At 45.8% G+C, this 10,728-nt stretch overlaps 4 protein-coding genes across 4 annotated transcripts; 2 read left to right on the top strand and 2 right to left on the bottom strand.

Moving 5' to 3' along the window:
* The first annotated feature begins 524 nt into the window (after positions 1-524).
* On the top strand, positions 525-3,255 carry LOC6589443 (probable ATP-dependent RNA helicase DDX23). The gene is made up of 2 exons (XM_026988599.1): positions 525-728; positions 786-3,255. The coding sequence occupies exons 1-2, from the start codon at positions 544-546 to the stop codon at positions 3,148-3,150; spliced, it is 2,550 nt and encodes an 849-aa protein (XP_026844400.1). The 5' UTR covers positions 525-543; the 3' UTR covers positions 3,151-3,255.
* Positions 3,226-5,934, bottom strand: LOC6589445 (cysteine-rich protein 2-binding protein). The gene is made up of 5 exons (XM_026988600.1): positions 5,528-5,934; positions 5,308-5,459; positions 5,065-5,245; positions 3,703-5,000; positions 3,226-3,635 (listed from the first exon to the last, which is right to left on the bottom strand). The coding sequence occupies exons 1-5, from the start codon at positions 5,932-5,934 to the stop codon at positions 3,280-3,282; spliced, it is 2,394 nt and encodes a 797-aa protein (XP_026844401.1). The 3' UTR covers positions 3,226-3,279.
* A 1,200-nt stretch (positions 5,935-7,134) lies between these two features.
* Positions 7,135-8,296, top strand: LOC6589594 (60S ribosomal protein L44). The gene is made up of 3 exons (XM_002014793.2): positions 7,135-7,180; positions 7,408-7,581; positions 8,068-8,296. Exons 1-3 carry the CDS (start codon positions 7,178-7,180, stop codon positions 8,203-8,205), a joined length of 315 nt encoding a protein of 104 aa, XP_002014829.2. The 5' UTR covers positions 7,135-7,177; the 3' UTR covers positions 8,206-8,296.
* On the bottom strand, positions 8,292-9,054 carry LOC6589597 (WASH complex subunit 3). The gene is made up of 3 exons (XM_002014794.2): positions 9,007-9,054; positions 8,494-8,948; positions 8,292-8,429 (listed from the first exon to the last, which is right to left on the bottom strand). The coding sequence occupies exons 1-3, from the start codon at positions 9,049-9,051 to the stop codon at positions 8,390-8,392; spliced, it is 540 nt and encodes a 179-aa protein (XP_002014830.1). The 5' UTR covers positions 9,052-9,054; the 3' UTR covers positions 8,292-8,389.
* Between the last annotated feature and the right edge of the window lie 1,674 nt (positions 9,055-10,728).

Here is a 10,728-nt window from a genome sequence, read left to right as displayed (position 1 = left end):
CGAAGGTTGAGTAGCGCGTAGCTCCAGAACGGAAAACACGATAAAATTGCTAGCAAACCAATAATAATTTATATCTTTGTGTGCAATCGCCTTTGTTTACTGTATGCGTGCTTCGATATGTTCAAGCAGGGCTGCAGCAGCAATCGATACGAGATCACGGCCATTTGACATTAGGCGTAGCTAACTTTGCTGCGAAGGGAGAGTATCAATGATTTGGTGTCTAATCAGAATACTATCGAGCTAAGTATCTGTCGCTTCTCAAAATGTTGTAAATTTTCAGAGAAGATGAAGACGATTCCTGGTGATGTGGTGGCCAGGTGAACTAATTGGAACGGAGGGCAGCACCCAACTCCCATCACCCCTTCCATGGGAGGGATTTTTTGCCTTGGGCTGATCATACTTATTGTAAGTAGTAGCGCCTTACGATGATTAAGTTGGCCCGATACTATCCATAGTATCGATTTTGTAAATCGATTTTTTTCAAAACTATCGAGTGGCGCCTCAGCTGTTCGGGTTAAAAAAGTTGAATTTCACGAATTTAACATGGTAAATGATAAAAAGCGTCGCTCGCGGTCGCGGGAACGCTTCAGGGACGAGCGTCAGCAACAGGGAGTTGGCCAAAGGGATAGGGAGCGTGAGAGAGAACGACCACGGGAAAGGGAGCCGCAACGTGGAGAGAGGCCAAACGATAGGGAGAGGGACAGACGCCAGCGGCGGTCTCGTTCCCGGTAAGTTTTAATTGCCTTAATTCATTAATGATACATACTAATAAGCTTCTTTTACAGTGAGGATCGCATCAGACGTCGGTCACCAGATCGCCAGAGGCCCAGGGATAACAATGGCCAAGAGCGTTTACGTGAACGCGGTGGTCCAGGAGGAGGGCGCACGGGAGAACCGGAAAAGAGAGTCAAACTGGATTCGTGCGCCAGTTCCGGCAAACCTGATGGTAAAGAGGATGAGGAAATGCCAGATGAGAAGCAAGAACACAAGCTAAAGAAGGAACCGCTCTCCCTGGAAGAGTTACTGGACAAAAAGAAGCGCGAGGAGGAGGCACGTGCCAAGCCGGTCTTCCTCACCAAGGAGCAGCGTGCCGCAGAGGCCATCAAGCGTCGCCAGGAGGAGGTGGAGCGTCTACGCGCCGCTCAAGATGCAGCCCGAGAGCAAATGGCAGCTCCCAGAGAAATAAACATGTCCATAGCCACCGCCCCAGCAACGGCACCTCCATCGGCGCCAATGCCGCCGCCTCCCTCGAGGCCAGAGAGACGTGAGCGTGGCAACAGAGGCGACAGGGGTGGTGGTGGTGGTGGTAATAATAATAACGGCGGTAATCATGGCGGCGATGGCGGTGGAGGAGGCGATCGCGGTGGTGATAGGGATCGGGATAACAAACGGGCCGAAGATCTCACCCACAAGGACAAGGAAAAGGAGCTGGAGGCCATTCGGGAGCGATATTTGGGTATCGTGAAGAAGAAGCGGCGCGTGAGGCGTCTCAACGATCGCAAATTCGTCTTCGACTGGGATGCTGGCGAGGACACATCCATTGATTACAATAATCTGTACAAGGAGCGTCACCATGTGCAGTTCTTTGGTCGCGGCAACGTAGCCGGCATCGACATCAAAGAACAGAAGCGCACCCAGAGCCAATTCTATGGGGACCTGCTGGAGAAGCGTCGCACAGAAGCAGAGAAGGAGCAGGAGAAGGTGCGCTTGAAGAAGATGAAACGCAAGGAGGAGAAGCAAAAGTGGGACGATCGCCACTGGTCCGAGAAGGACAACGACGAAATGACTGAGCGCGATTGGCGCATCTTCCGTGAGGATTACAATATAACCATCAAGGGTGGCAGGATACCCAATCCCATACGGAGCTGGAACGAGTCCGGCTTCCCGCCGGAGATCATCGATATCATCGATAAGGTCGGCTACAAGGAGCCCACGCCCATTCAGCGCCAGGCCATACCCATTGGCCTGCAGAATCGTGACATTATTGGCGTGGCCGAGACGGGTTCGGGTAAGACGTTGGCCTTCCTGATTCCCCTGCTCTCATGGATTCAGTCTTTGCCCAAGATTGAGCGTCTGGAGGATGTGGATCAGGGCCCGTATGCCATTATCATGGCACCCACCCGTGAGTTGGCCCAACAGATTGAGGAGGAGACGATCAAGTTCGGCCAGCCCCTAGGCATACGTACTGTGGTCGTGGTGGGCGGTTTGTCCCGTGAGGAGCAGGGCTTCCGCCTGCGTCTGGGCTGTGAGATTGTCATCGCCACACCGGGTCGTCTCATCGATGTGTTGGAGAATCGCTATCTAGTGCTGAATCAATGCACATACATTGTCCTCGACGAGGCAGATCGTATGATTGACATGGGCTTCGAACCCGATGTCCAGAAGATCCTCGAGTACATGCCCGTGACCAATCTCAAACCGGACACCGAAGAGGCCGAGGATGAGAACAAACTTATGGAGAACTTCTACACGAAGAAGAAGTACCGCCAAACCGTGATGTTCACGGCAACGATGCCGCCGGCTGTGGAGCGTCTGGCCCGATCCTATCTGCGACGCCCATCCACCGTGTACATTGGTTCCATGGGCAAGCCAACGGAGCGCACAGAACAGATCGTGTACATGATGGGCGAGAACGACAAGCGCAAGAAACTCATGGAGATCCTGTCGCGCAAGATCGATCCGCCAGTCATTATTTTCGTCAACCAGAAGAAGGGCGCCGATGTACTGGCCAAGGGCCTGGAGAAGCTCGGCTACAATTCGTGCACCCTTCACGGTGGCAAGGGCCAGGAGCAGCGAGAGTACGCTTTGGCGGCCCTCAAGTCGGGCGCCAAGGACATACTGGTGGCCACCGATGTGGCTGGTCGTGGTATCGACATCAAGGACGTCTCCCTGGTTATCAACTACGACATGGCCAAGTCCATCGAGGACTATACACATCGTATCGGTCGTACGGGTCGCGCTGGCAAGACTGGTTGTGCCATCTCCTTTGTCACCAAGGACGACAGCGGTCTCTTCTACGACCTCAAGCAGTGCGTCACGGCCAGTCCGGTGTCCACATGCCCACCCGAACTGACAAATCATCCGGAGGCACAGCACAAGCCCGGCACCGTAGTCACCAAGAAGCGCAGGGAGGAGAAAATATTCGCCTAAGATTCTCTTTCAATTTTCGTGTGAAAATAAAATTATGATAAAACTATCCAATAAAGCGAGCGACATGAGGATCTGTTTCCAGGGATCCCAACATTTCCATTTTAACTTCGCTGACTCTTTATTTCTCCATCATCTCAGCAAACGAAGGAACAAGGCGTTCCTGCTTTGCTTTGAGTCCATTGGCAAATACTTGTCATAGAAGTCTACGATGATTTCCTCAATCTTGAAGCCAAACTTCTGGTACAACATCACCGCCGAATTGCTGGCGGACACATGCAGTGTGATATCCTTGGACATGCAGGTCTGTATGAGATGGTAGAGCATGAAACTGGCTATGCCACTGCGCTGCCAATTCGGACGCACGGCCATAAACGAGATGTAGGCCTCGTTGTAGCCCACGTCTGGGACGAGGAAACCACAGCCAATGACCAACTTCTTGTAGAGGGCCACCACACTGTAGTCCGGATAGCTAAGGCATTCGCTTACTGCAAGACAAATTAAACAATTAGAGCATTTGTTTGATTGACCATTAAATCTGATCTGCAATCTAACCATCAATGTTCGGCCAGAAGGCACTCTGAAGCAGGGCATTCACCGCCGGTATATGCTGCGGCCTCACGTAGCAAAAGTCTATGGGCGATCGGGTGGGATGGCAGCGATTCACGCGATGCTGCAGCTCGCACATAAGCTTCAGCCAAGGCGGGCCCATCGTCTCGCTGCGAAAGATGAAGGGATGCAAGACCCGCTGCGAGTACGGAGACTCGAACATTTCATACTGAGTGGAGCCCGTAATGCGAGCATAGAACGAGCTCTTGGGATTCTGTTGGGAGTGGGCCAGCAGCTGATAGCGATCCAGAATTTGTGCCTGCTGTTCGCCATGCATCTGACGCCGTGCCCTGGCCGTGGGATCAATGTGCTCGTCCAGGTTGAAGATGAGCCTGTTGTGCTCTCGCTTCCATTTGCGCAGGCACAGCTTGCGATACAGGCGACGCACAAAGGCTGGGATGCTCAATTGGCACTGCTGCTCCAGCGAGAAGATCTTGTGCAGCCGCTCATACACCTTCTGCTCCTCGCAGACGCTCATCAGGGTTAGATTCTCGCTGGGTATGGCCACATCATCCGCCTCTTGGGGTCTCTCCTGCAGCCAGGGCCAATTACGGCGCGGCTGTCGGATGAAACCGCTCGGCTTGCAGTGCCCTATCAGTGGGGCTTTAGTTTGCAATGCCTCTTCGGAGATCTCTTCCATTTCCTCTTCAATGGGTTCCTGCTTGATTTTCTGGCTTTGTTCGCGGGGATGATAATTGGTGATTTCCACTATTCGCGGCTGATGGCTAGAGGTAGCTTCCATCTCCTCCAACGCGATCTCTTTTTGGTCTTCGGTTTGATCTTCCTCGCTCTCTGCGCTGGCCTCATCTGCTGGTAAATCCGCGGCCGTCGTGTCTGCCATCTCCTCTTTGATGTTGGGTCCGTGCTTCACTTCTTCGCTGGTGTCCGGAATGCCAAAGTTTGTCTCCATGTCGAATAGACCACCACTGGGCGAGGGAGACTCCAGCAATGCTTCCGTCATAAAGAAATCTGTTTTTCCCGCTCCAATCAGGGGTGGTGGCATTATGCCGGGTAAACTGCTGAACATGCTGAGTTCGTCGCCACCAAAGCTCTCGGCTAAAAAGTCCATAAGGCTGGCCTGCACACTGCTGAGTGGCTGGGGTGATTTAACCTCCTCTTCCTCCTTTACTGTCATGGACACACGCGCCTGAGGCACTGGTATGGTGGGAGGAAGCGGTGGTTCCTCTGGAATTACAGTGGCCACAGGAGGCGGTGGCTGCCTGGGTTGTCGTCCCATATAAGGACTGAAAGTGGAAGAGTTTCGTTACACATGACGATCTGTACCTATGTTGTGAATTTAAGCCTTACATAGTACGGGCACAGCCTTCGCTGCAAGGTGTAGGAACCTCGGCTACAGCAGGAATCTTTACATTCTCTTCGACGATGGGTGCAGTATGATCAATCACATCCACCTCACTATCACTATCATAACCGGCAAGGGAAGGTTTGTCAAATCGCATCGCCACGCGTTGTTCCAGCGTTTTCTCATCTGCATATATGTAGATGGAAACATGTATTCCAAACCGAAAGAATTTCAAAATCTAAACTCACATTCTCGTTTCGTGCTTCTGGGTGTTTGGTTTGATTTGGCCAGCTTCCACCAGCCTGTCTCATTGAACTGTTCCATGGCCGAAATGAAGTATTTTGGGCTATTGTGTGAGAGAGTACCCGAGACGGAGCCAGTCCACTTCTTGCGACGGCGACTAGAAGAAGGTTTGTTAAGAGTCTAGTCTCCATGTCATGAACTTGATTACTCCACTCCACCACTCACGCATTCGGGCCGAATATGTAGTTCCAGTTGCGTTCCACAAAACTGATGATGTGTGTGCGCCAGTGGAAGAACCCATGATGACCCAGACCCTTCTGTTTGTGCGACAGATTGTAAAGGGTCAGTGTCAGCACCATCAGCCAGGGCATCTTCTGACGCACACACTGCTCTTTCACATCATTGTGTGTATACGGCGCTCCTTTCTGTTTCAGCTGCTCCTCCGCGCACGTTGCACATGTGAAGTCAAAGAAAATATCACCCAACAAATCACCAGGAGTACTCGTGTGCAGACACTTGATGTGCACCAGTTCATCGCAATGCTCGCACTGCAGGTAGTTGTCATCGTCGATCCTTAGCTGGCAATACTTGCAGTTGGCATCGACCTTTTCGCTTTCATTTGATTCTTCCATACTAGTTGTTTAAATTAAAAAACAATTTAAAAAAAAGGTAAACAACTTGATGGTGGCACTATCGATACTATCGATGCTTGAAAAATAAACCGGCCATCGACTGTTTTGGTCGATAGTATCGAAAATTGCTTAAGAAATGTTGAATGTTGTGCGTTCACAATAGTGAATGGTTCTTTTTTCGTTCGTTCATGAACCGCCCATCCAACACTGATTCCTTCTATGATCAATCTATTAAATTTCATTTTCAAAGGTATATAGAAATCCAATACAAGCAAGTATTTAGAATAGGCCAATCAAGTAGGAAATAGATTCACTAATCGTATAAAATTATGTGGGCACGGCTAAATGTTTAATGTAGCTAGTAATATTCGACGGAAGATCAAAATTTGAATATGTAAAATAGAACTTGAATTCGTCAGTATATTTACGGTATATGTATTTCAAAAGAGACGGTATATTTCGGTATACTTCTGAGAGTCGGACCGTATAACTTATCGGACTTTATTTTCTTGCCACCACGTCTAGCTCACACACCTCGCAATTTGTATACTTTTCATAGTATTTTCTAGTATTTTCCAGTATATTTTAAGACGCGTTATAAACTCACCCTCTTGTCCAATGCACCAATGTAGAAACCGTGTAGAAATGCCACTTAGAGCCATTTTCCAGGCCACATCGAATACTAATTCGTGATCAGAATCGGACTCCATCAAAATCTCAATTTTTTCAAAAATGGAAAAAAGGCATGTCAAAAACGAAGGTTTTTCACACTGGCGCTTCCATTGGGCTTCTATGAAAAAAACGGGCAAAAATTTTTAAACGTACACATTTCCCCATCAGGTGTCGCCTTTGATAATTACATAAATATGTAGTTAATATGTAGCAGCTGTGTAGTTAGCGCGTAGTTACCATGTAAGGAAATTAATTTAGTGGACATTTTTGTTGACCGATTTTGCTTAAACCTTATTTCATAAACAAACCAATCAAGATGTGAACTTAAAGATAACCAGTCTTGTAGGAAATTGATATTATAATCGGATAAAATTATCAGTTTAGACCCTCAGGTCTTAGGTAGGTAGTTATATTCCACGGAATATCCAAAACGAGTAATGTGATGCAACTTGAACACAAATAATTCGCCAGTATATTTGCGGTATATTTTGAAATTTGTGACGTACATTTTATCGATAAGTCCGCGGTCACAGTGACTGATTCCTTCTTTTGGAACTTCGTATATGTCAAGATGGTATGTGTTTAAATTGGCTTTAAAAAATCGCCAAACATCCGCGTTAATTATTGTTGAAACCATGTAGAATTATTGAATTCTTGCAAAGTGCAACATTTTTTACCCTTTGTGGGTAATATTGTGTTTTGTGTTGTGCGTTGAGTGCGTTCTATTTGATTTCGAAAAATTTGTGTTTGCTTGCATTGCCGGAAATCTAATATGCTATGTTCTTGTGTCCCCCTCACCAGGTGAATGTACCAAAACAACGCCGCACCTTCTGCAAAAAGTGCAAGGTCCACAAGCTGCACAAAGTGACGCAGTACAAGAAGTCCAAGGAGCGCAAGGGTGCTCAGGGCCGAAGGCGTTACGACAGGAAACAGCAGGGTTTCGGTGGCCAGACCAAGCCCATCTTCAGGAAGAAGGTGAGACTCGCTTCTCTAATGGAAAATCGAAATTAGTTTGCACTTCCAGTAGACCTAAATCGCTGCGCTCATGGAGCATTCGGCTTTTTGGTGGGACATATGGTGCCAAAGCAAAATGTGGTGGTTGCACCGAGTGCAGCGTTATGTCGTCCTTAATATGACCATAACCGCCCCACCTGCAGCTCCAGACAATATTAATCAATGTAATTCATTTTCGTGGGTCTCTCTCTTTACACTTTATCTGTTGTTCATCGACATTCGCACTTCCAGTAGACCTAAATCGCTGCGCTCATGGAGCATTCGGCTTTTTGGTGGGACATATGGTGCCAAAGCAAAATGTGGTGGTTGCACCGAGTGCGGCCTTAAAGGCAGCGTTATGTCGTCCCTAATATGACCATAACCGCCCCACCTGTAGCTCCAAACAATTTTATATAGTTGCAACTCGAGCGTTTCCATTGCTAACGTGTTTTATTTTCTCATTTGCAGGCTAAGACCACCAAGAAGATTGTGCTGCGTATGGAATGCACTGAGTGCAAGTACCGCAAGCAAACTCCTCTGAAGCGTTGCAAGCACTTCGAGTTGGGAGGTGACAAGAAGCGCAAGGGACAGATGATCCAGTTCTAGGCACCAACCCATACTTTTTCTATATCGAAGTGTTTTAAGTTGTTTTCTGCACCGCGCTTATGTGGCGGCAAATAAAACAAATTAAATTGTAGACGTAAGCTTTAGAAAAATGTTTAATCTACAAATGTAGCAATAATTGCTATATCACAAAGCGTCCTGTGCTGCTGGTTCTTCAGTTCTCTGGCTACTCACGGACACCATCTTCCAGAATTCGATCGGGTGTACTGAAATATAGCGGATTGAAAATAATTCGAATCAATATAAGCTAACAAGGCTATTCATACGCACTCCAGGAGCTGTGAATCCAAGCCTTCGGATTTCATTTTCTGCTTGACAGCCTGTGCCGGCACTCCAAAATGTAGCATCTTGAAGAATTTCCTATAACGAATATCCTCGCAGGTCCGCACCCCCGCCAGCTCGGGCTCCTGCTCAGTTTCCGGCTCCAGCTCGGGCTCAGGAACAGGTGGTTCTTCGACGGCAGGCGTTGGGGCTTCATCAATCTCGGTAGTGGCTTGCAGGGGTTTTGCTGGGCTGTTTGTGTCACCGACAATTTCGCTGTCGGTGGGAATGGATGCCAGCTTTGCTTCCAAAATTACCAAAGAAGCCTCCGTCTTTTGTAATTGCCTCTCCATTTCAACAAACTTCGTTTCACAGCCCAAAGCAAACTCATTGAGAAAGGTGCAGGTGCTGATTAGGAAGTGGTTGACAAACGCCAGTATCCGTTTTTGGTTAAGAGGCGGTATCTGAAATAATAGTCAAATTACAAGACGGATGCCGTGGCCATGGAAGATACCTTCTTACCTTCGTTTTATCCACATCGCCTGTAATCGTTGCATTTGCATCCATTTTATTTGAGATTTTTTTTTATTTTATTAACTAGAGATGGCAAGTTGCCGATGAAAATATCGATAATTTCTTTTCGTTGGCAAATTGGCCAATTGTCTGGGCAACACTCGTGTGGCGGTGCTAATCGAAAACAGTGCTGTTTGAAATATTGGTTTTAAATATTTTATTTATTCGCTTTATTGTATCTTAACATGAAATGTGTGAATCTGTTTATGGTATTTCATTGATTATTTCGATTTATTATAAAAGTATTGTTTATTCAATTAATATTTATTTTTTCCTTTCTCTTTGTATTATTTGTTCTTAGTTTTCTGTTTTTTTTTTTTACTTTATATGTCTGTATAAACTTATGTGCTGGGGTTATTCCTTTGGGACCTGCAAATCTACAATGAACTCTTTAATTACGACTTAGGGGTAATGCTAATCATCATTATCATGTTCTCCTCGTCAGTTTCCCACGCTTACACAGGCTTAATCATAAGTCGAATTTTACATTCGCAATCTTTAATTTTTTTTGTTACAACTTTCTTGCGTCTCTTTCTGTCATGAAAAAGAATTATATGTATGTATTTGTTTTACATAATTATAGTGGATCGCCCTTGCTATTTTTTATTTTTTTTACTCTGTAGAACGAAACGCATGCGTGTTGCTGGTGTTTTCTTTTTACGGCAGTGGAATTGTAAACGGTTGTGTTGTTCGAATTAAAAATAGACATTTATGTTGTGCGATATATATTTGCCTTATTGGTTTTTTCACAAAATTCAAATCAAATCATAAGGCTGCCAGCAGCGAAGTCTCTTTCAAAAAATTAAAAAGGCAAAACATAGTCTTGAATGTACGAATACGAATGAAAATTTTGTTTTTCGGTGCTTCTAATTTCGTTTTCGTTTCTGAAATTTGGACGTTGCAAACGAGAGCCAGCTGGTTCTACAACGTTTTCATCCAATGATTGGTTTTTATTTTGTTGCATGAAGGATCTTTGGGTGTGGATCGTGGATATCAAAAGGCAAGTCACACACGGGCTTTCATTTTGTAAAACTTTATTTTAAAATAAAAATACATGGTAATAAAAAAATCAAAAATTTACAATTCAAATTAGAAATCAATAGATTTATGTATATGTAAATGTATATCTGCTATATAACTGTGTTGGTGTTTGGGTGTTATATCACCTCTTCAGATCGCATCGCTTTATGGATATCAGATCCAAAAGGTGATGGATTGTTTGTTGGGGTAGGGGTGGAGGCGTGTGGGGTTAGTAGCAACTAAGGTGTAAAATTAAAATACATAAACTAAAGTAGTAGAGGATTTTGCTTGGTTTCCATCGCTTTTCGAATATCAACTTGTATTTTAGGGGCATGTATATATTTTGGTGATGGAGTATGTGAAAGGCTTCGCATGATAATAAATGTAATACTAAAACTAATATTGAGTTGCTCGGCTTTCACGTTCATGTCACACATCATATCTATTCATATCATATCATATTCTCATCTCTGCATTTGCTCTGCACTCAAACGTAGAGTTGGCTCTTGATTAAAATTACGAGTACAGTACGCATTCCATCGATAAGCGATTTCTAATTTATATTTCAACTACGAAATCCATCAACAGGATCAGGCGACACGACGTTGTTTTGCATTTAATACTAGGCATAAATTAAATAAATAGCTTAGC

This window comes from Drosophila persimilis, unplaced genomic scaffold (assembly GCF_003286085.1).
Source record: "Drosophila persimilis strain 14011-0111.01,24,50 unplaced genomic scaffold, DperRS2 tig00000191-arrow-pilon, whole genome shotgun sequence".
Classification (NCBI taxonomy): domain Eukaryota; kingdom Metazoa; phylum Arthropoda; class Insecta; order Diptera; family Drosophilidae; genus Drosophila; species Drosophila persimilis.
The sequence above is the reverse complement of the archived record's forward strand: the minus strand, read 5'-3'. Positions and strand labels throughout refer to the sequence as shown.